At 38.7% G+C, this 27,699-nt stretch overlaps 1 protein-coding gene across 3 annotated transcripts; it reads right to left on the bottom strand.

Annotated features, from left to right (window-relative positions):
• Nucleotides 1-1,444: 1,444 nt before the first annotated feature.
• ELOC (elongin C) lies at nt 1,445-26,510 on the bottom strand. 3 transcript variants are annotated; one of them, XM_080800172.1, is made up of 5 exons: nt 26,357-26,510; nt 25,835-25,941; nt 14,603-14,656; nt 9,452-9,595; nt 1,445-1,662 (listed from the first exon to the last, which is right to left on the bottom strand). In XM_080800172.1, exons 3-5 carry the CDS (start codon nt 14,604-14,606, stop codon nt 1,472-1,474), a joined length of 339 nt encoding a protein of 112 aa, XP_080656298.1. In that variant the 5' UTR covers nt 14,607-14,656; nt 25,835-25,941; nt 26,357-26,510; the 3' UTR covers nt 1,445-1,471. The 3 variants fall into 3 exon arrangements, with proteins under 3 accessions (XP_080656298.1, XP_080656297.1, XP_080656299.1); XM_080800171.1 differs by lacking the exon at nt 25,835-25,941 and having other exon boundaries at nt 26,357-26,498; XM_080800173.1 differs by lacking the exon at nt 25,835-25,941 and having other exon boundaries at nt 14,603-14,673; nt 26,357-26,442.
• Nucleotides 26,511-27,699: the final 1,189 nt, after the last annotated feature.

Genomic DNA, 27,699 nt, shown 5'->3' with positions numbered 1-27,699 from the left:
AGGTTTTTGACATTATTTGTCAGCAAGTAGCAGAATATAATTCTTGTACTTGATAATCTTCTATACTAAAATATGTACCAGTATGTCTTGAGAAGTTACTAAAATATATGCAATTAACATATTTAATTGCTTTCAGTAAGCTGGAAAGTACAATGTTAGGTCATCTACGAGGAAAAATTACTTTTATAGAGCTTGGTTGCTTATGTTCTTGGCAGGTTCCAGAAAAACTGGTCCATATTAAACCAGTCTCAAAGACCTAAGCTGAAGGCTTAACTATGTATCTCCTATAATGACAGCATTATTGAACTACTAAGATAGAGATAATAATAAACCCTACTCCAGTGCTCCTTTTCCCATGCCTAAGCAGAGGTGCTCTGTCAAGTTTTTCAAATTTCTTGTGTGTTTAGTATAAAAGCTGAATGACCTAAGTCTGATTTAAGTAGAAGACCCACAGATTATGGGTATCATACTTATTGGGACATATTTTAATTAACAGAAGATAATTCATATACTATATCAAAGTGCATCATAAGATTTGCACTGCATCTCTCAATGTTTTAAAATTTTTTATAACATTTCAGTTGGTTGGAGGAAGACTGGAATAGTTCAGAAAAGTCTAGCTTTTAAGAGGTAAATAAAGTCTGTAATGAATTCTTTAAAACATATTTAAATAATCAAAAGTGCAGTCACAACAAGGGACTATGTAAGAAGAATGAATATTGCGAAGGAAGCTTTTTAGTCAGTGAAATACAGTACTTTGGATTGGCCAAAATGCACAATGCACATGAAATCAGTCATGTAGTTTACTTGTTGACCATGTGGCTATAGTTCAAAAAGTGATTGCTCCAAAAGCTATTCCTAGTAATCTTCCAAAATTGCTTTTAAATAAAGTTCTTAAATTGTAGCAATAAACAAAAAGACAAGATACACTTAATACTGCAGTTTATCAAAAGACACATAAGAAATGTCAACTCTTATGTCTTTGACAATTATAAAAATCAATGTTCTGGCTAAGTTATAAACATGTTTATAATGCAATTATTTGCATATCTCTAGTAATGCTAACAACAGTTATAAGATCAGAATAGGTTTTAAAAAAAACACTAAAAACACAAAAATACATAGCCCCATTATTTACCTGTAGAATGTGTTCATTTATGCTTAAATTTCAGTATTTACTATTTCACCACTGCTCTAATTTTAAAAATCACATCCAAAGGATAAGGCAAAACCACCTACGAATTGGCATATTTGTTTATTTCTCAATTTGTGAAAATGTCCTTAATTTGTTGATGTAGCAAACAAATTTCAACTCTGATTGCTATGCAAAAGAACAGAAGATAATCTGCTTTGCAATGAACTTTAAAGTTCAACTGCACACAGGCAACATGCTATATATGAAAAAATTACTAACTGAACTACAGGTATTAAATACTGAAAAAAGTTAACAGTTTATTATAATTTATTTTATTTAACAATCTAGGAAGTTTGCAGCCATCAGCAGTTCCAGTGCAATTTCAGGTGCAATTGGGAATTCAGGAATCTCTGTGGAGCTGTTAGTGTAGCGAACCTTGTAGGTAAAATACATGCATACTTTTGATAGCACATGTGAAGGGATCTCTCTAAAATTGACTTCATTAGTTTCGTTCTCAGCAAACTGACCTGTAAAAGAAAAGGAGTATGTTTGTTACAGGATGAATGAATTCATATGTTGGGAAGTCCTAACTCTCAGTACTTCCAAAAGTGACCATATTTGGAGATAGGCACTTCCTCCTCCCTGCCCTTTTTTTTTTGTTCAGAAAACATTTTAAAAATACGGAATGCTTCACAAATTTGTGTATCATCCTTGCACAGGGGCAATACTAATCTTCTCTATATCATTCCAGTTTTAGTATAGATGCTGCTTAATGACTCGTGGATGGGGTCTTTAAAGAGGTAATTAAGACCAAAAACAGGATTATTAGAATGGACCCTAATCTACTATGACTGGTATCCTTGTAAGAACAGGAGGTTAAGTCAAAGCCACACAGAGGGAAGACAATGTGAAGAACACAGGGAGAAGTCAGCCATCAGAGCAAGAAAGAGAGGCCTCAGCAGAAACCCTACCAATACCCTGATCTCAAATTCCTACCCTTCAGAATTATGAGAAAGTGAATTTCTATTGTTTAAATCACTCAGTCCAAGGTACTTTGTTACAGCAGTCTTAGTAAACTAATACAATGTGAAAAGAATGAACCCAACTAGCATCAAAAGAAAGATGTAATTGATTTGAGTATAAATATAAAAAAAACTTTATTAAGATTGCAAATGAGATTAATCAAGACAATTTTAAAATACTAATTTTCTTACAGGACTTTGGACACTTTAGCTTTTCCTAAGAATCATGGTGGCATGATTAAGTGAGGGTGAACAGGATACAAAAAAAGACAAATCTTTTAGAAGATTCAGTTTAAGGAATCAAATCTTTATGGATCATTAGGAGCCCTGTGCTATATGGAGTTGCCATGTAAAAATAGATAATAAATGTAATACTATTTAAAAGCATTTTTAAAAAGATTTTATTTATTTATTTGACAGACAGAGATCGCAAGTAGGCAGAGAGGCAGATAGAAAGAGAGGGGGAAGCAGGCTCCCTGCTGAGCAGACAACCCCGACGCGGGGCTCAATCCAGGACCCTAGGATCATGACCTGAACCGAAGGCAGGGGCTTTAACCCACTGAGCCACCCAGGCGCCCCTAAAAGCATTTTCTTAAGAAAGCAAACCTACTGTGTCTCCTTTTAGTTTTCAAAATTTTGATTATGTTAGTGAGAGCTCCTCATAAGCTACTTCCCTTTGTTCTAGTAACACTTTATAAACTTTTTTAATGATCTCAAAATTTCTTTAGCTATATAGAGATTATAGCATTTAGCATTTACAGGAATAAAACAGTTTCTTAGCAGTCTAGGACTAGCATTGTGTAGTCAATATAAAAGGGGAAAAAATGCTTTCTGAGAATGTAGTTTTTTTTTAAAGTTTTCTAATAACGGTCTACTGGTTGGGGGGTGGGGTGGGAAGAAAGGAGAGCAGGGTTGAATGAATTCATAGCAATGAGGTAAATTTTGATTTGTCAATGACTAAAACTCTCTTTCTTGAATACGTGCATGAAATATTACCAACAAACAGTTAGTAAGCTTTTTTTTTTTTTTAATTTTTTAAATTTATTTGAGGAAGAGAGAGATCTCAGAGGGAGAGGGAGAGGGAGAAGCAGACTTGCCACTGAGCAGAGAACCTGATGTGGGCTCTCGATCCCAGGACCCTGAGATTATGACCTGAGCCGAAGGCAGACGCTTAACTGACTGAGCCGTCCAGGTGCCCAGTAAGCTTTTGCTATTAAATAAACATTAGGTTTTTTTTTTTTTTTAAAGATTTTATTTATTTGTTTGACAGAGATCACACTAGGCAGAGAGAGAGGAGGAAGCAGGCTCCCCGCTGAGCAGAGAGCCCAATGTGGGACTCAATCCCAGGACCCTGAGATCACAACCCGAGCCGAAGGCAGAGGCTTTAACCCGCTGAGCCACCCAGGTGCCCCAACATTAGGGTTTTTTGAGGTGAAATTCATATAACACAAAATTAACCATTTTAGAGTATACAATTCAGTGTACGTTCATGATACTGTGCAACCACCACTGCTATCCAGTTCCAAAACATTCTCATCATCCCAACATAAAACCCCATGCCCTTTAAGCAGTTCCTGTCCATTTTCCCACCCCAGCCTCTGGCAAATGCCAATCTTTCTGTCTCTATGGATTTATTCTGGATATTTTATACAAATGGAATCATATAAATGCAACCTTTTGTATCTGGTTCCTTTCACTTATCATATTTTGAAGGCTGCATGTATCAGTACTTCATTCTTTTTTTTTTTTAAAGATTTTATTTATTTATTTGACAGAGAGAGGGAGAGATCACAAGCAGGCAGAGCAGCAGGCAGACAGAGGGGGGAAGCAGGCTCCCTGCTGAGCAGAGAGCCTGATGCGGGGCTCCATCTCAGGACCCCAAGATGATGACCTGGGCTGAAGGCAGAGGCTTTAACCCACTGAGCCACCCAGGCACCCCAGTACTTCATTCCTTTTTATATAAGCATTAGTTTTGGGCTGCAGATAAACTAAAGGAGATCAAGCTTACAAACGGCAAATATCTTTTAATTTTATTATTAACTAAAATTTATTGACATCCATGACCTTGGTTTTCTAAGTACATCCAAGCTCTATCCAGTATAGAAGTCCAAAAGTAATTCAACCTATGAGCAATGAGTACTGCTAGCAACCAAACTGGGGTTCCTAAGTACTATTTTCCACTACAAGAAAACACCTCTTTGGAAAAATGTCTGTTTTCAGGATTAGAGAATAATTTTTTTTAAAGATTTCATTTATTCATTTGACAGACAGATCACAGGTAGGCAGAGAGACAGGCAGAGAGAGAGGAAGAGAAGCAGGCTCCCTGCTGAGCAGAGAGCCCGATTCGGGGCTCGATCTCAGGACCCTGGGATCACGACCTGAGCTGAAGGCAGAGGCTTTAACCCACTTAGCCACTCAGGTGCCCCAGGATTGGAGAATAATCTATCAAATGAGCTTGAGAGGGGTGTCTGGGTGGCTCAGACCATTTAGCAGCTGCCTTTGGCTCAGGTCAGATCCCAGAGTTCTGGGATTGAGCCCCATGTCAGGCTCCCTGCTCCACAGGGAGCCTGCTTTTTCCTCTCCCTCTGCCTGCTGCTCCACCTGCTTGTATTCTCTCTCTCTCTGTCAAACAAATAAATAAAATCTTTAAAAAAAAATAAAAAAACAACAAAAAAAATGAGCCTGAGAAATCTTGTTATTATAGAAAGTAGTACAGCTATCCAAGACTACCAGAGCCATGTCAAAAGGACACAAGAGCCAACCTTCTGGCATAAAAATGGAGCAAATGGTACAATTTGAGCACCAATGAGAAGGACTGCACTAGATTAAAAAACATCAAATAATAAAAAGTCACAAGTTGAAAATGATACACAAAAAAATCCAAACAAAAACCAAAATACTCTTTGCTACTACAGGATGCTGAAGAATCATTTCATTACACTGAAAAATTATATGTAAAGGGAAAAAAAAGCATTTATCTTTTCTTTGCTATACAGAGTTATATTTCAGGATAACCAAATAGTTCTTTATAATAAGAATTCTAACTCATAAATGCAGAAGAAATTATAAGAATTAGAAAAGCACTGTTTTGGGGGCGCCTGGGTGGCTCAGTTGGTTAGGCGGCTGCCTTCGGCTCAGGTCATGATCCCAGCGTCCTGGGATCGAGTCCCACATCGGGCTCCTTGCTCAGCAGGGAGCCTGCTTCTCCCTCTGCCTCTGCCTGCCACTCTGTCTGCCTGGGCTCGCTCTATCGCTCCTCGCGCTCTCTCTCTCTCTCTGACAAATAAATAAATAAAATCTTAAAAAAAAAAAAAGAAAAGCACTGTTTTGTAATTCCAAATGAAGTAAATCTCAGCAATAATTACAATGAACACTAAAAGCATTATATGGAAATCTGACTGCAGATTGTTCATAGATGAATCAGCTTGCTAACCCTGGAACTCACTTATCAGTCTCAACATCACTAAAAGATTGAGACAACAGGAATACAGTGGTACCACCTATAAAGTATTCTTGCCTAGAAAAATGAACTGGATTCTAATCAAGCCTCTAGAGTTGTAATTATAAGCTTACAAGATGAAATATTAAGTCTAATTTAGATGTGGACATTTTACAAATAACTGTGTTTCTCCATAAAATTCAAGGTCTGAAAAAAAGGGAGAGTACAGGGGAACTATCATAGATTTTGCAAGTCAAATGACACTAGCAGGGAATAATCAACCTGAAATACTCATAAAAAAATGATAATAGATGAAATAAGATTGGCAAAACATTGATAAAATTGAAGGTGGATGATGGGTACATGGAAATGTATTCTACTATTCTACTTTTGTGTGTGTTTTAAAATCTCCATAGTAAAAAATACAGACAAGGAATTACAAGTGACCTCAAATAGAAACAACCAACAAAACTAAAAGGCAACATATGGAATAGAAGATACTTGTAAACGACATACCTGACAATGGCGAGTAACCAAAATATATAAAGGACTTATAAAACTCAACACCCGAAAAACTGAATAATCTAATTAAAAAATGGACAGAAGACATGAACACACATTTTCCCAAAGACACAGATGGGGGCGCCTGGGTGGCTCAGTGGGTTAAGCCTCTGCCTTCGGCTCAGGTCATGATACCAGGGTTCTGGATCGAGCCCCGAGTCGGGCTCTCTGCTCTGTGGGGAGCCTGCTTCCTCCTCTCTCTGCCTGCATCTCTGCCTACTTGTGATCTCTCTCTCTGTCAAATAAATAAGTAAAAATCTTAAAAAAAAAAAAAAAAGACACAGATGGCCAACAGACACATGAAAAGATACTCAATATCCCTCATTATAAGGGAAAGGCAAATCAAAACTACAATGAAGTATCACATCTGTCAGAACGGCTAAATTCTGGGTGGCTCAGTCAGTTAAGCATGTGCCTTCAGCTCAGGTCATGATCTTAGGGTCCTGAGATCAAGCCCCCACTGGGCTCTCTGCTCAGCGGGGAGCTTGCTTTTCCCTCTATCTCTGCCTGCCGTTCTTCTTATTTGTGCTCACATACTCTCTCTCTCCCTAATAAATAAAAATCTAAAAAAAAAAAAATGGCTAAAGTCAACAACATAAGAAACAACAGGTGTTGGCAAGGATGTGGAGAAAGGGGACTCCTCTTGCATTGTTGGTGGGAATGCAAACTGTTGCAGCCACTCTGGAAAACAGTACGGAGGTTCCTCAAAAAGTTAAAAATAGAACTACCTTATGATCCAGCAATTGCACTACAATGTTTCAACCCAAAGAATACAAAAATACCAATTCAAAGGGATACATGCACCCCGATATTTACAGCAACATTATTTACCATAGCCAAACTATGGAAAGAGTCCAAGTATCCACCAACTAATAAATGGATAAAGATGTGGTATGTGGTGTGTATGTGTGTATGTGTACACACACACACACACACACACACACACACACACACACGACTATTACTCAGCCATAAAAAATTAAATCCTGCCATTTGCAACAACACGGAAGAAGTTAGAGTATTATGCAAAATAAGTTAGAGAAAGAAAATACCATACTATTTCACTCTTGTATGGAATTTAAGAAAAAAAACAAACGAGCAAAGGGGGGGGAAAAGTAGAGAGGCAAAGCAAGAAACAGACTCAACTTCAGAGAACAAACTAATGGTCACTAGAAGGGAGGTGGGTGGGAGGATGGGTTAAACAGGTGATGGGAACTAAGGCATGCACTTGTGATGAGCACTAGGTGTTGTAAGGAAATGCGGAATCACTGTATTGTACACCTGAAACTAGTATTATGCTATACAGTAACTAACTGGAATTTAAATGAAAACTAAAAAAAAAAACCCCAAAACAAACAAGGGACCTCAAATAGCCAAAACGATCTTGAAAAAGTAAAATAAAATTAGAGGCCTCACACTTCCCCATTTCACAGCTTACTCCAAAGCTATAGAACTGAAATACTGTGGAAAAAAAAAAAAAAATACTGTGGCATTAGCATAAGAAGAGATCAATGGAATGGGGCACCTGATTGGCTCAGTGGGTAGAGCACGCAACTCTTGATGTCAGGATTTTGAGTTCAAGCTCCACACTAGGTGTAGAGATTAGTTAAAAAAAAAGAAAAATAAAGGACTCTTAATGCAAGAGAGTTGAGAACCCATAAATAAACCCATATAGCTATGGTTAACTTATTTTCAACAAGGTGCCAAGACCCTTAAATGGGGGAAAGAATAGCCTCTTTAACAAATGGTACTGGGAAGCCCATGTAAGAAGGAATGAGGCTGAGTCATTACCTCACACCATATACAAAAATTAACTTAAAATCAAAGACCTAAATCTAACAGCTTAAATCACAGAACTGGGGATGCCTGGGTGGCTCAGTTGGTTAAGATCTGCCTCTGGATCATGCCATGATCCCAGGGTCCTGGGACTGAGTTCCGCATAGGGCTCCTTGCTCAGCAGGGAGCCTGCTTCTCCCACTCCCTCTGCCTGCTGCTCCCCCTGCCTGTGCTCTCTCTGTCAAATAAATAGGTAAAATCTTTAAAAATAAATAAAATCATAGAACTGTTATAAGAAAATATTTGCAAATGATGTCTGATAAGGGGTTAGGGTCCAGAATTTATGAAAAACACTTATGACTCAGTAACAAAAAGACTCACAACGGAACTGAAAAATATTTAACGGATTTGAATAAACATATCTCCAAAGATGATATGCAAATATACAGCAAACACCTGAAGCGATGTTCAGCATTTCCCTAGCAAGTCCTTAGGGAAAGGTTAATCCAAAATACAATGAAGAGTGCCTGGATGGTTCAGTCAGTTAGGCATCTGACTCTTGGTTTCTGCTCAGGTCAGGATCTCATCAGGGTCTTGAGACTGAGCCCTTCATTGGGCTCCATGCATAGCGGGGAGCCTGCTTGAGATTCTCTCTCTTCCTTTCCCTCTGCCCCTTCCCTTGCTCATGTTCTCTCTTAAATAAATCAATCTTGAAACAAAATACTAGGACAGGGGTGCCTGGGTGGCTCAGTGGGTTAAGCCTCTGCCTTTGGCTCAGGTCATGATCTCAGGGTCCTGGGATCAAGCCCTGCATCAGGCTCTCTGCTTAGCAAGGAGCCTGCTTCGCTCTCCTCCCCCTCTGTCTGCCTCTTTGCCTACTTGTGATCTCTCTCCCTCTGTCAAATAAATAAATAAAAAAAAATCTGAAGGAAAAAAAAATACCAGGAGAAACCACTTCACACCTGTTCGGATGGCTAGAATCAAAAAATAGGAACATAAATGTCAGTGAAAATGTGGAGAAACTAGAATATTCATACAATGGTGGTAGGAATGTAAGATGGTGCATCTACTGTGCATTTTGGTAGTTCCTTCAAAAGTTGAACATAGTATTATTCATGCTCTAGAAAATTCCAAGCCTCAAAAAAAAAAATTTCTTTGAGGTAAAAAAAATTATCTTAAAGGAACAAAGAAAGAAAGAGAATGTTAAGAATAGATGTTTGGGAAGTGGTAACTTCTAAAAAAATAAACTGTATATGTAACTATGAGCACAAATCACTGACAGAGTCCTTCTGTGGTGAGGAAATTAACGATGGTAACTAATGTAGGGAAAAGAGCCCTTCCTAGGAGGGTAAATAACTGAAAACAGGAACTGGCAGAAAACAATTTTTCCAAAGCAACATAATTATGCAATAATGTCAGAACAGTTATTGTCTCATTTAATGTTATGAGTCACTTAATTCAAGTAAAAATACATTAATAGTGAAGATTTATTAACAGAAAATAAAGAAATGTACCTACCTGGGCCACTCAACATGGCTTTTATTGTTCCGGATGTTAGTGCATGTTCTCTTTTTACAATAAATTCATGACCATCCGAAGATATCAATTTGACATACATGGCATCAGGGCCTTCACACCCACCATAGGTTTTCTCTTCTCCATCTAAAGTAAATGATTTTTCAATCACAAAATTAAACAGGTTTACCCAAGTTAGTATTTGATTAATTCAAAAGAGAAACATTTCTGGATGGTAACATCTACCAAGATTTTAAGTTTTTTAACTCTTTGTTTTATTATTACCTAAACCTTTTCCAATGTCAGAATAAATTACATTCAAGGATGTTACTTTGGATAAAAATTTACCAGTATTCTCCAAGGAAGTATTAACAATTTTTTTTTTGTGAACACAGCAACATGTTCAAATTTGAAAGCTTAAATTTTCAAATAGTAAAACTTTAAATTAAATCATGGGGAATACTCATGTTTAACATAAGATGCATTGTGTGCATTTATAAAAGAATGTTTGTATGTCATATGATCTCAACTTCTCTGACAAAGCTCCTAATTCCTTTAATCAGCATCTTTACTCTTGATCCATAAAAATAATGGTCAAAAGATTTTATTGCTGATTTTAAATTATTACATGACTGAAGTAATGAATATAGACAAATACCAGTCTTTGAAATTCAAAGTAGAGGTGAGGAGATAGTGTAGATGTTACTCTACTACCAGCTACCCTCACTGCCACCACACTAGCTTCAGCTACAGTAGCTAGCTCAATATAACTTTTCTGGGAATATGTATTTTTTGTATATCCTTTTAAGAGCTTTCTAACACCTATAACTTTCACAGAAAATTTTAATTTTTATGATTACAAATATCTGAAAGAAAGTATCTTAAGGCTTATTCTAAAAATTTAGGAAGCCCTAACAAAAGAAGTACAGAGGATAAAATATTCAAGCTACAAAGATCCATTTATTTATTCATTTATTAATAGTTAATTTAAAAATCCCTCAAATTAAGATTAATAAATATAAAAATCATTTATGTACTACTACTGCCCAAAATGTCTAATCTGAATCTAATCAGGAATAAACATTCAGATAAATCTAAATTTTAAAGTATCATGAAAGACTTCACTCCTCATGCCCCCAAAAGTAGGGAACCATTTAAAGGAGACTAAAGAAACAAATTAACACAGTAAGTGATCCTTGATTGGATCCTGGATATAAAACACAGGGATACCTTGGAGATACTCAGTTCTAGACCACACAATAAAGCAACTCACTCAAAGGTGTGTCAAATGAATTTTCCACTTTCCCAGTGGATATAAAAAAGTTACAGCATACTGTAGTCTATTAAGTGTGCAGTATCATTATGTCTAAAACAAAAATGTTTATACCTTAATTTAAAAATAGTTTATTGCTGGGGCGCCTGGGTGGCTCAGTGGGTTAAAGCCTCTGCCTTCGGCTCAGGTCATGATCCCAAACGTCCACGCATCAGGCGCTCTGCTCAGCAGGGAGTCTGCTTCCTCCTCTCCCTCTGCCTGCCTCTCTGCCTACTTGTGATCTCTTATTGTCAAAAAAGAAATCTAATCTTCAAAAAATAATTCTTTATTGCTAAAAAATGCTAACCACTGTCTGAGTTTTTAGTGAGTAGTCACCTTTTTGCCAGTGGAGGGTCCTGCCTTGATGCTGATGGTCACTGAATGATCAGGGTTGTTGTTGCCGAAGGTTAAGGTGGCTATGGCAATTTCTTAAAATAAGACAAAAGTCTTATTTTAAGACTTTTTAAAGAAGTCTATTTTATTTATTTATTTTTTTAAAAAGATTTTATTTATTTATTTGTCAGAGAGAGAGAGGGAGAGAGAGCGAACGAGCACAGGCAGGCAGAGTGGCAGGTAGAGGCAGAGGGAGAAGCAGGCTCCCTGCTGAGCAACGCGCCCGATGCGGGACTCGATCCCAGGACGCTGGGATCATGACCTGAGCCGAAGGCAGCCGCTTAACCAACTGAGCCACCCAGGCGTCCCAAAGAAGTCTATTTTAGAAGAAGACTATTTTAAGAAGTCTGCTGCATCGATTAACTCTTTTAGGAACGATTTCTCTGTGGCATGTGATGCTGTTTGACAGCATTTGATCCACAGAACCTCTTTCAAAATCAGGTAAATCCTCTTAAACCCTGCCACTGCTTTATCAACTAAGTTAAAATTCTAATTCCTTTGTTGTCATTTCAACAGTCATCACAGCATCTTTACTAGGAGTAAATTCCATCTCAAGAAACCACCTTCTTTGCTCTTCCGTTCGATGCAACTCATCCATTCAAGTTTGACCACGAAACTGCAGCAATTCAGTCACATCTGCAGGCTCCACTCCTGATTCTAGTTGTTGCTGTTTCTACCACATCTGCATTTACTTCCTCCACTGAAGTCCTGAACCCCTTAAAGTCATCCATGAGGGCTGGAATCAACTCCTTCCACAATCCTGTTGATATGTTGACCTCTTTCCATGAATCTTTTTTTTTTTTTTAAGATTTTATTTTTATTTATTTGACAGAGATACAGTGAGAGAAGGAACACAGGCAGGGGGAGTGGGAGAGGGAGAAGCAGGTTCCCCACCCAGCAGGGAGCCCGATGGCTCCATCCCAGGAATGACCTGAGCTGAAGGCAGATGCTTAAGGACTGAGCCATCCAGGCACCCCAGGTTCACATGTATTATTAATGGCATCTAGAATGGATGAATCTTTTCCAGGTTTTCAGTTTACTTTGCTCAGATGCAGCAGAAGAATCACCAACTGTGGCAGCTATACCTTACGAGATAGATTTCTTAAGTAGTAAGAGTAGGCTTAAAATATTCAGTAAACCATGCTGTAAACAGATGTGCTATCATCCAGGCTTTGTTGTTCCATTTATAAAGCACAGGCAGAGTAGATTTAACATAATTCTGGACTCTAGAATTTTTGGAATGGTCAGTGAGCACTGGCTTCTACTGAAAATCACCAGCTGCATTAGTCCCTAACAAGAGTCAGTCTGTCCTTTGAAGCTGTGAAGCCAGGGACTGAATTTTCTTTCTAGCTATGAAAGTTCCAGATGGCATCTTTTTCTAATACGAGGTGTTCCATCTCCATTGAAGATCTGCTGTTTAGCGTAGCCACCCTCATTAATTACCTTAGCTGGATCTGGGAAACTTGCTATAGATTCTGCATCAGCACTTGCTGCTTTACCTTCAGTTTTATGTCACAGAGACAGCTTCTGTCCTTAAACCTCATGAGCTGGCTTTTGCTAGCTTCAGACTTTTCTTTTACAGCTTCCTTAACCTCTCTCAGCCTTCACAGAATTGAAGAGTCAGGGCCTTGCTATGGATTAGGCTTTGGTTTAAGGAACTGTTGTGGCTGCTTTGATCTTCTATTCAGACCACTCAGACTTTCTCCATCAGTGATAACTCTGTTTCACTTTTTTAATATTCACCTGTCCACCAGAGTAGCACTTTTTATTTCCTTCAAGAACTTTTCTTTTGCATTCACACCTTGGCCAACTGTTTGGCACAAAGGGCATAGCTTTCAGCCTGTCTCAGCTTTTGACATGCTTTCCTCACTAAGTTTAACCATCTCTTGCTTTTGACTGAAAGTGAGAGAATTATTTCACTTGAATACTTAAAGGTCATTAATTAGCCTACTTAACTTATTAATTAGCCTAATTTCAATTTTCCTGTTTTAGGGAATAGGGTGGTCTAAAGAGATAAGGGAAGACCTGGCTGGTGCAGCAGTCAGAACACATACAGCATGTATCGACTAAGTTCCCCATCTCTGTGAGCACGGTTCATGGGATGTCACAACTACCACCATAGTAACATCAAAGATCACTGACCACCATAACAAATATAGTAATAGTGAAAAAGTGAAATATTGTGAGAATTACCAAAATGTGAGAGACATGAAATGAGCAACTGCTGTTGGAAAAATGGCACCAATAGATGTGGTCCACACAGGGTGGCCACAAACCTTCAATTTGTAAAAAAAAACAAAACAAATGCAGTATCTGCAAAATGCAATATGAAGCACAATAGAACAAGGTATGTCTATAACATACTTGTTATAAAGAACACTACGGCCCAACTGGGAAACTCTGAATATGGACCTAATTATGAGATGCCTACTCTAGTATTTAGGTGTGAAGTGAAATGGTACAGAAAAATACACACGTGTGTGTATATGGGTATATAAATATTACACACACAAGGAAAGTAAATGTAGCAAAGCATTAAGCAATCACTGAAGGCTACATAATGTATCATTTTTGCAATTTTTCATAATAAAAAGCTGGGAGATTCATAAGGATGCAAGTAACTTGTAAATTATAGACTACTCAAGCATACAAATATTTACCAGGTTCTGCCCATCTCTTAGAAAATAAAAACAATTTTCAATTAAATTTATAATTCTTGCATTTTTTGCAAGAATTTAAAGCACTTTTTATGTTTGTTGGGAAAGTTTCTAATTTAAGTTGGTACTACTTACTAGGAATCACAAATTATACTTGGCACAAAATATTACTTATCTGCCTTTCAAAAATAAATACAGGCATACCTTTATTGTGCTTTGTTTTATTGTGTGTTTGCACTTTTTAAAAACTGAAGGTATGTGGCAACCCTGCACTGAACAAGTCTGTTGGTGCCATTTTCCAACAGCACTTGCTCACTTTGTGTCTGTGTCATGTTTTTGTAATTCTGGCAATACTTCAAACTTTTCATTATTGTTTTTGTTATGGTGATCTGTGATCAGTGATGACTCACTAAAAGCTCAGATGATTAGCATTTTTTTGGCAATAAAGTTAAATAAAATAAATAAATTAAATAAATAAAAATTAAATAAATTTAAATAAAAATTTAATTAAGGTACTATATATCTATTTTTACACATACTGCTACTAGACTATAGCACAGTGTAAACCTAATTTTTACAAACAGGAAACCAAAAAATTCATTTGACTTGCTTTATTGCTGTGGTCTGGAATCAAACCCACAGTATTGCTGAGGTATGCCTGTGGTAAACAAATGCTGTGGATTTAACTAATTTTAATCTACTCTGATCATTCACCAATGTAAAAGGCCTATCTTTGAGGAAAAAAACCCAGCTTCTACTAGTTGAAATATAAAATTACTTTACATAACTTACCCATTATGTTCTTATGAAATTCTACTTTACTTCCACAGGAACTTTGGTAGTTTCCTGAAAATATAACAATGCTATTTTAAGATTAATCCTGGAGTAATATGTTTTCACCCATTACTATTTAACGTACTTTGTATTACAAATTCAAGGACTCTCTCTGCTATGCAAGAGTTTCCCAGCCACCATAATATGGAACAGTATCAAGTTCCTGAACATCTGAGAAAAGATGATCACCTTCAGAGTAGTAGTCTAAACACAGATTTGGTTTTTTCCCCCCTTTAAGGTAACTATTGTGAAAATGATTTAAAAATACAGATGTTGTTCCTTAAGAGTTGAACTGAACTTGAAGGAGACTGCTGGCCTTAATCATCTCTTTGTATACTTATGTCTACTAGATATTAGTGGAAACTAAAGCACGTATTTGCTGAATGAATGACAATATGATAAATCCAAAGACATGACGTAGCCTTCATAAAAGGGCTTGCCCTCATCTTATAAAAGTATGGCATTTATAATGCATTTTACTGGGCCATCCTTGCTGCAAAAGGCTATCAAAGTTCTGAAATTTGACAGTGAAGTGGTAGCAAATCTTTACTATTTTAAGAAATCTTAAAAGTTTTTAGAAGTTTTTATTTATTTGAGACAGAGAGAGAGCACAAGTGGGGAGGAGGATCAGGGGAAGAGGGTGTAGAAGACTCCCCACTGAGCAGGGAGCCCAGTGTGGGGCTCAACACCAGGACCCTGAAATCATGACCTGAGCTGAAGGTAGATGCTTAACTTAATGAACGACCCAAGTACCCCGAGAAATCTTAAATCTTACAAAATAAGATGAATGCTAAAGGAAAAGGGCTCAGTTGAGTAATTTTAATTTTCGTATCATTTCTTCACGGAGCCTTTCACTTAGGGAGCGCCTGGGTGGCTCAGTGGGTTAAAGCCTCTGCCTTCAGCTCAGGTCATGATCTCAGGGTCCTGGGATCGAGCCCCACATCGGGCTCTCTGCTCAGCAGGGAGCCTGCTTCCTCCTTTCTCTCTGCCTGCCTCTCTGCCTACTTGTGATCTCTGTCTGTCAAAAAAATAAATAAAATCTTAAGGAGCCTTTCACTTAAACCAATATACTTATGTTATTAACAGGAAAACATCCTGTTCTGTGAGAAATCCCTAACCAGAATTTTATTCTAGCCTTAAAGGAAGGGACAAGAAAATGAACCATAACATTTTAGAGCAGGAAAGAAACCTGGAGATAAACTATGTAATGCCTCATCTTAAAAATGGTAGCATCACTGATATATCCGGGGGTTGAATGATTTGTTCCAGGTAATGACAGAGTGAAAGTAGGAATCAAATCTATTAGTCTAGAATACCAAGCATGGAGGGGAATATTTAAAGTACCATATCTAATAGGAGGTAAGGGCAACAGCAGCAATGTTACATCATTACCAACAATTTGAGGGGCTAATGAGTGGTAAACATCGCCTTACATGACTTACATACATTATTTTAAAATAACACTTACACAAGGGAATTATTATTCCCACTTTAGAGGTGAAGAAACACTAAGAGGCTGTCACTTGCTTAAAGCTTCTACAGCTTAAGTGGCAGCATAAGGATTTAAAGTTAGGTAGGTCTGCTTTAGAGCAAACACCCCTTTCCATTATTCCATACTACCATGGTAAACAATTCTGGCTCCCATTAAAACTTTTTTACTCCTGTTAAGAGCTGCTCATATAAATCCTTAGGTACTTATCTAAAATTTAAACAGTACTGGGTCACTTTATAAGAAGAATAGTAGACAAAAATTCATTGGTCATTATTATTTTATTGTTTACTGCTTTGTAATCTTTCTTCTAAAAAAAAGGAAAAAGGAAAAAAAGTGCTAGAAGAAGAACTTCGAGTGCCAAGTTTCTATTTGGAAAATCTCTAGAGCAAAACATCTAGGATGTTTATTTAACTAGCAGTAGCTAAGCAACCATGCAAAGTCACATCTTAGAAGCCCTCTGGGTAGCAACAGCTTCTCTATAGACTTCTTAATATAGTAAGTCAATCTCACCATTTATACAACAAAGGTGAGAAGGGACTCGCCATCACTAATAAGAAAACAGTAAATTAACATTAACAGTTAAAAGTAAATCCTAATTCTTATGTAGAAGTTAAAAATATTTAAAATATGATTAAATCGGACTACCTATAGACATCCAAGTTTGGGGTTAGAAAAATCTCAGTGTAAGCATTTGATCTCTTCTATACCTGATGTCTGGAAATTTGAATTAGTAGGTAGAGACAGTGTTTGAGCAGTAAGCTGAAAATAGTTCTAGGCAGAAGATAAAGCATGAACAAAAAGTCCTCGGATATTATTATGCTTTTACAGTGTTATATATGAACATTATTCTTTTAGAGCTTTTTTAGTAACAAATAGAAATTCTAGATGAGCCTAGCAGCTACACTGAAATCAGTTTTGAATCTAGTATCACTGAACACTGAAAAGATCTTTGAACAGTCCTTCCTTTGAATTTGAAATGCTACCATTATCATTTACTGTATTATCACAGGAATTTCTAGACTATATTCTGTCTCACTAATCTTTTTATATCTGACCAGAATATCCACTATTTTCACTGTAACACTGTGATAAACATATTTGCTAAATATCTCATTTTATCTCATGTTTTGCTAAAGTCTCATTTTATCATTATACACTTCCTGTTTGGCGGACTTTTTGGTACTTTACAGTTTTTATTATGAATGCCCTCTGTTTTCCTATTATACTTTCTGAAAGATTATTGCTGGTGTTTTAAAAAAAAGCTTTTAAATCCATTAAAAGTTGATTTTGTATCCCAACATCTTTGCAGAACTCTCTTATTAGTACTAACAGTTTTTCAATTCATTTGCTTGGATTATTAAGCAGATGACAGCAACAGCTGCAAATCTATTCTTGTTATCTTTCTTTTTACATTGGCTATTTACTTAGAAAAAGTAATAAGGTTAGGTGTCTGACATCACTCACAAAAGTATGCTACGGATTAAAGAACCAAATATAGAAAAATAGAAAAAAAATGCAAATAACTCATAGACCTGTACAAAAATGCTTGATCCCAACAGTAATAATGGAACATGCAAACTAAAACATTAAAATGTGCTAAGAATCAAGTGTTGGAGGAGAGGGAAAAAGGGAAATACTAAATAAACAGCACAACAGTTTTTGGAAGGCAACAGCAGAATCATCAGAAGGCTAGCGATTATTGGTATCTACTTTAAAGAAACACTAGCCTTGTGTGCAAAGGCAAGTAGGATACGGACTATAATAGCATACAAATGAAAAACTGAAAATAAGCTTAAAAAGTTCATCAATTAGGGAATGAGCTAAATAGAAATAGTGTCTATAATTATTAATATTTACTAGGAGTGGTGAAAAGGAAAAAGTTAAATCTATGGGTGTAACAACATGGAATTACCACCAAGATAAACTGTTAATTTTTTAAAAAGCAGATTAGAATGACAGGTATAGTTTGGTGCTATTTATGTAAAACAAATGGTTTCTTGCCTATTAATCATATTTTCTGCAGAATACATAAAATGCACCAAAATACATGTTTGAAAGTGTAAATTATTAGAAAACTATTTTTTTCAAAAACTATGATTTTAAATTAGATTTTACTTATATATTTACTTATAAAAGATTTTTATTTATTTGACAGAGAGAGATACAGTGAGAGAGGGAATACAAGCAGGGGAGTGGGAGAGGGAGAAGCAGGTTTCCCGTGGAGCAGGGAACAAGATGTGGGGTTTGATCCCAGGACCCCGGGATCATGACCTGAGCCGAAGGCGGACGCTTAATGAATGAGCCACCCAGGCACCCCTATTTATTTATCTTTAAAGATTTTATATGAAAGAGAGCAAGTGAGCGAGCACAAGTGAGGGGGTGGGACAGAAAAAGAGGGAGAAGCAGACTTGCAGCTGAGCAGAGTCCCACAACGGGGCTCAATGACCTGAGCCATAGGCACACACTTGACTGAGCTGCCCAGGTATCCCTAAATTTCATTTTTTTTTTTAAAGATTTTATTTAAACTGTCAGAGAGAGAGAGAGAGAGCATGCGCGCATGCACGCAAGCAGGGGGAGCAGCAGTCAAAGGGAGAAGCCGGGTACTTCTTACCGATGTGGGACTTGATCCTAGGACCTGGCCGAAGGCAGATGGTTAACCCAACGAGCCACCCAGGCATCCCCCTAAATCTGATTTTTAAACAAAAACAAATAGGGACACCTGGCTGGCTCAGTTAGAAAAGCATGTGACTCTTGATCTCTGGGTTGTGAGTTTGAGCCCCATGCTTGGTGTAGAGATTACTCATATAAATAAATATTTTAAAAAGGGGGGGCACTTGAGTGGCTGTCAGGTGTGATCTTGGGATCAAGCCCTGCATGGGGCTCTGTGCTTGGGATTCTCTCTCCCCCATGCCCCCCTCCCCCAACTCACTGTTGTGAGCAGCTGCGTGCGCTCTCTCTCTAAATAAATCTTTTTTTTTAATTTAAAAAAAAATTTTTTAAAAATTTATTTATTTGTTAGAGAGAGCGAGTGAGCGAGCACAGGCAGACAGAGTGGTAGGCAGAGGCAGAGGGAGAAGCAGGCTCCCCGCCGAGCAAGGAGCCCGATGTGGGACTCGATCCCAGGACGCTGAGATCATGACCTGAGCCGAAGGCAGCTGCTCAACCAACCGAGCCACCCAGGCGTCCCAAATCTTTTTTTTTTAAAGACCATTATGAAATTTTTTTTCTTTAAGATTTTATTTATTTACTTATTTGATAGAGAGCAGAGCTTGCGGGGGGGGAGGGGGAGACACAGCACAAGCAGGCTGAGCAGCAGGGAGAGGGAGAAGCAAGCTCCCTGCTGAGCAGACAGCCCCATGGGGCTTTATCCCACAACCCTGGGATTGTGACCTAAGTAAAAGGCAGACACTTAACCAACTGAGCCACCTAGGTACTCCATAAATATAATCTTAAAAACAAAACAAAACAACAAGTTTAGTAGAACCAAGCAGTTCATAAGGGAACAATGGTCAGCCTGATGACTAGTTCTTAACTCTATGTAAAAACCAGGATTAATTTGGAAAACAAAGTAATACAAATGGACAGAAGTTAGAAGGTAATTCCAGTTTGTCAGAAGACATCAAACTATCCTGCCCAGAATGTGCTTATAGTGTCCCTGGATTTATGGCTCTCAAGAGGAGTTAAAATTCTCATTCTGGCCTCTTTTAACACAACAATACCCCTATATTTACTTCTTGTGTAAGCAGTCTTAATACTTTTAGCAAATGGTACCTCTCCCCCATTTTTCCTCCACTGTGGGATTCAGAGTTTTTTTCACTATTAGATGTAAATGCTTTAAGTTTCTATTTTTAGATATATTTTGTCTTGCTTACTAGCTTGATGTTTCCACAAGGCAAGCAGGTCCTTTCTATTTGTGACCAAGGTAATCAATACAATGGTAATTATGTGGTAATGTTAACAATGTGAAGCTTCATACAATAATGTTATCTGCCACTGACACAGATAGTACTATTCTGAGCTTTCTAACAGAATAAAGTTATTTAATGATACACTGTTTTTCACCAAGATTGATTATGTTTTGATGCTGGCATTCTTTCTAGGAAAGAAATATTTAAGTTGATGGAAATATTTTGGGCTATACTGAAGGGAGGGAGTGACTAAAGAAGACAGTATTCTACCTTTCACAATAACATTTAGTCAATATGAATTCTAATTCTTTTTTTTCTTTTAAAGATTTTATTTATTTATTTGACAGACAGATCACAAGTAGGCATAGAGGCAGGCAGAGAGAGAAGGGAGGAAGCAGGCTCTCTGCTGAGCAGAGAGCCCGATGCGGGCTCGATCCCAGGAATCTGGGATCATGACCTGAGCCGAAGGCAGAGGCTTTAACCCATTGAGCCACCCAGGTGCCCCAATATGAATTCTAATTCTGAAGACAATTTTTATTTTAAAGACTTTGAGGACAAAGCCACATTTTATGAAGTTATCATAACTAAAACATCAGTCTTCACAATTTTGCACCGGCTACCGTAAACTGCGAATTAAATGCAAGATGCATGTGTTCCTGTACATGATTTCTAGAATTTTATGTTTCCTAGAACTAATTCAGTTATCTGAAAATGTTTGTTTGATAATATCCTCAAATCTCCTAGTGTTAAAACTTGTTCCCAAACACCCAAGTTGAAGAACAAGTTTTGTTCTCAGTGGCAGTCTACAGTACATCAAAGAGGGCAGTTCTTCGCTTTTACTAAGGGAGTCTATCAGGTCCTTTAAAGTAAAAGCACTGACCACAATTTCCGATCTATTTCTGATGGTTAACAATTAGTCATGGCCTAATCGTCCTAAATGATCAAGTTTTTATTACTAGAATAATGACTCAACTAGGAATACTCAGTAATCAACTATATTATAATATTTCATTAGCAGGGCTTGGTTTCTAAAAACAAGCCCTCTGCCTGTCATCAACTGTGGGGCTTTAGGGATCTTGATTAGCAGAGATCTGATATTTGAGAACTCTATTTTAGACTGGCCATAAATGATCAATCAGAAATATTTTTATACAGGGTGGTGCAGACCACAACAATCATTACACTGATGTTAAGTGGTCTCCAGATCACTGGGAATGAAGGTTCTCGATTATTTATGTTTTGGTAAGTTATAGCTGTTTCATGCCAATTTACAAGTGGCAAAATGATAAACAAGACTTTCCTAAATCTTTATACTGGATTCCTAAGTATTAATCCAAAAAATAATCTGCCCACAAAATACCTTTTACAAAAATGTTCACCCAGAAGCTTTACTCAAAATAAATGAGAAGCCACCCTGACGACACACAGGCTGTGATCTATCTGTGCAGAGGAATACCATTCACAACAAAAAAAGGAATGATCTACTAATACACAAGACATAGTTGAATACCAAAAATATTATACTGAATGGAAAAACAAAAAAAGTACATACTATATTACTCCATTTATATGAAATTCCAGAACAGGCAAAATGAACTTATGGTGAACTTATGGCTGCTTCTGGAGGAATGATTAGGAAGAAGCATGAGGCAACTTTCTGGAAAATTAAATGGTACACTGAGCATTCCAAGATACGTTAATCATATCTCAATTAAAAGAATAAGGTTAGGGTAAGATTTTTAAGAAATTTATTATTTTTTTTAAATTTAGATATCTTCCATTGTAGAGATGTTATCAATCCAAAATGGTTTTCTGTCTCATTAACCTTTCAAAAGATACTTATGCTAATAATTAAACTGACCCAAATTCTCTAGGTTTGAGAAGCCAATAGATCGGGAGTAGGATTTGGGGAGTCCTAAAGAAGTAAATCTGGAACTATGAAACTTTTAAGTGAACAGCCACAAAAGGAAAGTAGCTTTTGATCTGGGTCTCAACAGATGGAGGTGTTTTTACCAACAGAACTGGAAGTAGAGAGGGAGATCCAGGCAAAATAAACAGTATAAGCCAAATCAGGAGAGGGGTGGGGAAGGCATGTACACAAAGTCACAGTGTCACTGCAAGTCCACATCTGAATTTCTTCTCTCCAAATTTCATCTTGAGACCCTGATAGGTTAAAGTGTTAAGACTCCTGTTTATCTCTCAAACACAACGGACTGTCTAAAAGTTCCTTCCAGCACCACCATTTCATGTTAATACTCATCTGAAATTCCCCTCCATCTACCAATGCCTGTAATTCCCAATTTCCCATCTTTATTAAACAGAGTTGTTGCCCTCAAACAGCACAGCGCTCCAGACTGCTACGTGCTTCCACGGAGTCTGTCTGCCTCACCCCTGTAAACTACCTAACCTCCCTCTTAGACAATGATCTTCAAACTCCTTTGTTTTGGCTTAAAAAGGTTTGAACAAATATTCCCACTATGTAATATCTAATTATAGATTCTAAATACTATAAAATCCTAGTAAACAATCCTCCTAGTAAACTAGTTTTTCTACTCTGAAAAAATCCTAGCTTCTCCTAAACCTCCAGTACCTTCTCCTCCTCCTTGCCCTGACAACTTACTTTATCAGGAAAACAGAAAGATTATCACTTCAGTTGCCTTGTTTTTCCATCTTCATCCTACCTGCGTCTATATACCATACACTCTGTCCACCCTCCTGTTTCAAAAGTTGAATAAAAAAGGGGTGCCTGGGGCACCTGGGTGGCTCAGTGGGTTAAGCCTCTGCCTTCGGCTCAGGTCATGGTGTCAGGGTCCTGGGATCGAGCCCCGAATCGGGCTCTCTGCTCAGCAGGGAGCCTGCTTCCTTCTCTCTCTCTGCCTGCCTCTCTGCCTACTTGTAATCTCTCTCTCTCTGTCAAATAAATAAATAAATAATATCTTTAAAAAAAAGGGGGGGGGGAGTGCCTGGGTGGCTCAGTGGGTTAAGCCTCTGCCTTCAACTTGGGTGATGATCTCAGGGTCCTGGGATTGAGCCCCGCATCAGGCTCTCTGCTCAGCGGGGAAACTGCCTCCTCCTCTCTCTCTCTGCCTGCCTCTCTGCCTACTTGTGATCTCTGTCAAGTGAATAAATAAAATCTTAAAAAAAAAAAAAAGAATAAAAACCATCCTTCCGGGGCACCTGGGTGGTTCAGTTGTTAAGTGTCTGCATGCGGCTCAGGTCATGATCCCAGCGTCCCGGGATCAAGCCCTGCATCTGGCTCTCTGCTCAGCAGGAAGCCTACTTCTCCTTCTCCCACTCCCCCTGCTTGTGTTCCCTCTCTCCTTGTGCGTCTCTCTGTCAAATAAATAAAAAATTTTAAAAAACCAACCAACCAACCAAAACCATCCTTCCTATTCAAGGGCAACTTTTCCACTTAAGCACACCTGAGAATTTTGTGCTGTTATTATTCCCATCAGCACATCAAAATGCTATATAATCACTACCATTCACTTCTTAACCCACTCTGATCAGACTTCTGGCCCACTAGTACATTCAAGGGGCTCATCTTATTTCTATTACTTTACTTGCTTTCATGGTGAATTTTTAATCCTCATCTAACTCTTAGTAGGTTGACTACTCTCCTCCTTCCCAGAACAGCTTCTTCCCTTAGTATTACAGATGCCATACCCTCCTGGCTTTTCTGCTTCCGTCACTGTTTGCTCCTCTTTTGACCAGAGTGCTCCCAGTCATCTGCCCTCTTCTCCATTATACTCTCCACTTGATGTCCTCTAGTCCACAGGTTTAAATATTACCCATTAAAAAGGACCCCCAGGGACACCTGGCTGGCTCAGATGGTTAAGCGTCTGCCTTCAACTCAGGTCATGATCTCCATGTCTTGGGACTGAGCCCCAAAATGGGCTCCCTGCTCAGTGGGGATCTGCTTCTCCCTCTCCCTCTGCCTGTGCTCTCTCTCAAATGAGTAAATAAAATCTTAAAAAAAAAATAAATAAAATATGACCCCCAGATAATCTTCCTAGCTCGACTTTGCCCCCCAAGCAATGGTTGTGGATATCCAACTTGCCTACTTGCTACTTGCCTATTTGATAATAATTATCAAAGTCCTCATTTATTCCTATACAAAACTCTTAATTTATTTTTCAGAAATCAGTGTACCCTCCTGTGTTCCTTATTTCAGTAAATGGTACTACTGTTCACCCAGATGCTCAGGCAAAATAGTTGATTTCTCAATTTTTTTTCTGTCCTAGGGGTGAAGGCAAGACCTACCTCGCTCCATCTTTAATTATATTCCAAATCACACCATTCCTCACAAACTTTTACCCTACATCTCTAGTTCAAGCTACCACTTCTCAATTGGACTACCACAAGCCTCCTTAGGAACTAGTTTCCTTACTTTCCTCCAACTGGTCTATTTGCCACCTAGTAACTAGTCATCAAAAACAGAAATCAGGTATCATTTCCCTGCACAAAATCCTCTAATGCCCTCTCATTACAAACAGAAAAAGGACTATAAAGTTGTAATTATTTAGACTTAGCTAACTACTCTGATTTTATTTCTCATCATTCTTATTTAACTATGCTCCACCTATACTGTATATTGGCTATTTTAGTATCATAATAGGTTAAGTTCATTCGTTTCTTAAAGTCTTTACATTTATAGTTACTGCTATCTTAAAAGCTCTTCCATATTATTTAGGTCTCCAGGCAAAACACCACCCTTGAGAGAGGCAGGTCTTCCTTGCTCACTCCCCTATCAAAATTAGACACCCCTACCCTAGTCACCTAATTTGACTCGACGTAACTCTAATCTTGACCTAATTTCTTCACATTTATCACCACTTGAAACTATATTTGCTTATATATATACTTATTGCATCTCCTCTCTTTCCCCAAGCTCCATAAAGGCAGGCCTGGTAAAATAGCTAGCATATAGCAGGTGCTCAACAAGTATTTCTTGAGTGAATGGTACTATTATTTTCTTAGTCACCAAGGCTTGAAATTTCAGGCATCACTCGATGGGCTTTTCCTGATCTTATTTAATAATGGAAGAGTAAACCCTTATTAACAACTAAAATCCACGTACACTTATCAGTATAAATGCAAAAAGCTTCCAGATTATTTCATAGTACTGAAAAATTTGTATTAAAAACAAACATCCAAAAAGCACTTTATAAGGTACGCTCAAATGTTACTTTAGAACTTGATATACAAGGCTCACTATAACTTCTGCTACTGCCTAATTACATTACAGAATTATTATAAAGGTAATGAAACTGGCATCTACACGTTGAAATAAACATACTTATATAAAATATATATATATTTTGAAATGGTAGTTACTAGTTAAATTTCATACTTAGGAAAAAAATAATAGCCATTAAAAATTAAACATGAACTCCAGATCACCACTGGCAATAAATAAATATCCACCATGACAGGGCTCAGAGCTGTTTCCTTACCACTGTATCTCCAGAATGAATGAATCCATGTGTGAACTGTAATCTTTCAACATCATGAATTACAAATATAATGTAAACGAGATCAGAGATTTATTACCTTAGTCTACTAAACAGAAAAGGAAACAACTATTTGAGGATCAAAAAGCAATTTAGCAGTTTGAAAAAAAGGATTTTAAAACTCAAACTAAAGGATTTCGGTTGTTTTCTACACAAATGTGAAAAAGTAAAATGCAAACTAGAAATGCTCGCACTAATGGCTTGAACTTTACAACTATATGTTACGAAAGAGATTTTAGTTCCATAAGATAAACTCAACGGCCACTATACTAGATACCTTTCAGACAAAACTGGAAAGCAGATGCACGACAGTCCCAAACTATCAAGTCGGGCAGAGATCGTCCGACAAGTTGCCCAGAAGGTAAACGTCCCGGGGTCCTGCAGCTGGAAAAAGAGGGCTGTGACTGTGAGAGTCACTCCTCTGACTGGGGACCGACTCCAAAAAAAGGACGTATCTGAGTGCACACGGGGAAAGCAGAAAGGAAAAGCGACAAGGCTGCCATGCTCCTAACTCCACCCTCCCGGCGCTCAGCCCGGGGAAGGCCCAGACTCGCTGGCCGCCGCCCCTCCTTTCACCCTCTTCCGAACCCACCAAGCGGCGCCTACAAAGGTCCCGCCGCCCTCTTCTCCCCTCCCCCAAACCAGGAGCTGAGAAGGCCCAGGGAGGTTAAGAGCTTCCGTTCCTTCCCCGCCCAAATGGGAAGGGGTGGGAAGTGGGATCGCGAACGCGCCCAGTACGAGCCTTCCTTGTCTCCCACGCGGATCCGGAGTTCCGTTCCCACCCCAGCCCGAGACTCACTCGTCAGTCCTGCAGCCAACAGAGCCACAGCGCCGGGTCCCCGCGCACCGCCACAGCCCCTACTCCAGGGCCACCCCCCCACCCCAGCTGCCTGCCGCCGTGGGTTCCGGGGCAGTTAGAGGAATCACTTCCGCCGGGTCACGGCGCTTTCTGCGACGCGCGGGAGATTGGTACCTAGTGAGGCGGGGACGCCGTCTGTCGCCCCCTTCCGTCTACAGGAAGTGCGCAGCGCCCCCCTCCCTTCTCCTACAGTACCACTGGCCAACCTCGGAGGACCGCGGTCATTTGCAAATCCCAACCAATCCAATTCTGGGTCTTCTGATTCCCAGCATGCAGCACCGACTCTGATCCGATTTCCACCGGGACGTCATTCTCAAAGAGGTGCTCGGTGGTTCCGAGGCAGCACTGCATCCTGGGATTTGTAGTTTCTCTGAAGGCCACTCTTTCTCCGCGGCCGCACTACATCCTGGGACTTGTAGTTTCTTACGGTGAATGTTAAGACTTTGGTAATTTTAGAGGTTGTCAAGGGGTCCTTCTGCGGGTCGGAGATAATCTGCAGAGAAAAGATTGAAAATTGGGAGTACGGTTTCTATGCTAACAAGATCGTGCTCTTTAAGAAATACCATCTGTCTTTTTGTGAAAATTTGCAAGAGCATCTTTACGGCTAGCGCAATCGGCTGGCCTCATTTCCTCTCTTCTCGACACCTATTACTGAAAACTAACCACGCCCCCACCCGGACGGTTGGGGCCTTTCTCCATCCTTACCAACTCCTCCCAGCACGGGGTTGCTCAAACTTTCCTAGATTCAGAGATCACGCCCTGAAATTCCAGGCGTCTGCCGCGGATGCTGAATTCTGAGATCATCTTTGACATTCCACGCCCCAGCACTCTCGTTCTTTGAGCCCCTCTCTCGCTCGTCGATCGGCCTGTCCTTTTCACTTGCTTTGCTGTGGTTAAATTCAGGCACCCTTCCAGAAAAGCTGAAACAGCTAAATAAAGTTTGCCTTCTGTTTACGGGCCCGTGACAAGAAGGGGATGTAGGGCCAAGACACCATTTCAAATTGCTCAACTAGGCGCCGTTGTGTTAACGATGTCCACAAAGGAAAAATAAATACAGGGGAAACAAAATTTGTTGACCTAATAACTTTTGCTTGAAGGACATGTTTTGTTGATTTGACAGATAAAAGTCATTGCTTTTACGGACAGATTGCTCTGGGTTAATTTTTCAAAGCCTTTGCAAAAAAAAAAATTTTTTTTTTTAAGTTTTTGGTTTTAACGACATCTCAGAGTAGAGTTTGGTAGGGAGAAGAGACAGTGGGATGAGGAGAGGAGGCGTGGGCTCA

This window comes from Martes martes (assembly GCF_963455335.1).
Source record: "Martes martes genome assembly, chromosome: 4".
Taxonomy (NCBI): Eukaryota; Metazoa; Chordata; class Mammalia; order Carnivora; family Mustelidae; genus Martes; species Martes martes.
The sequence above is the reverse complement of the archived record's forward strand: the minus strand, read 5'-3'. Positions and strand labels throughout refer to the sequence as shown.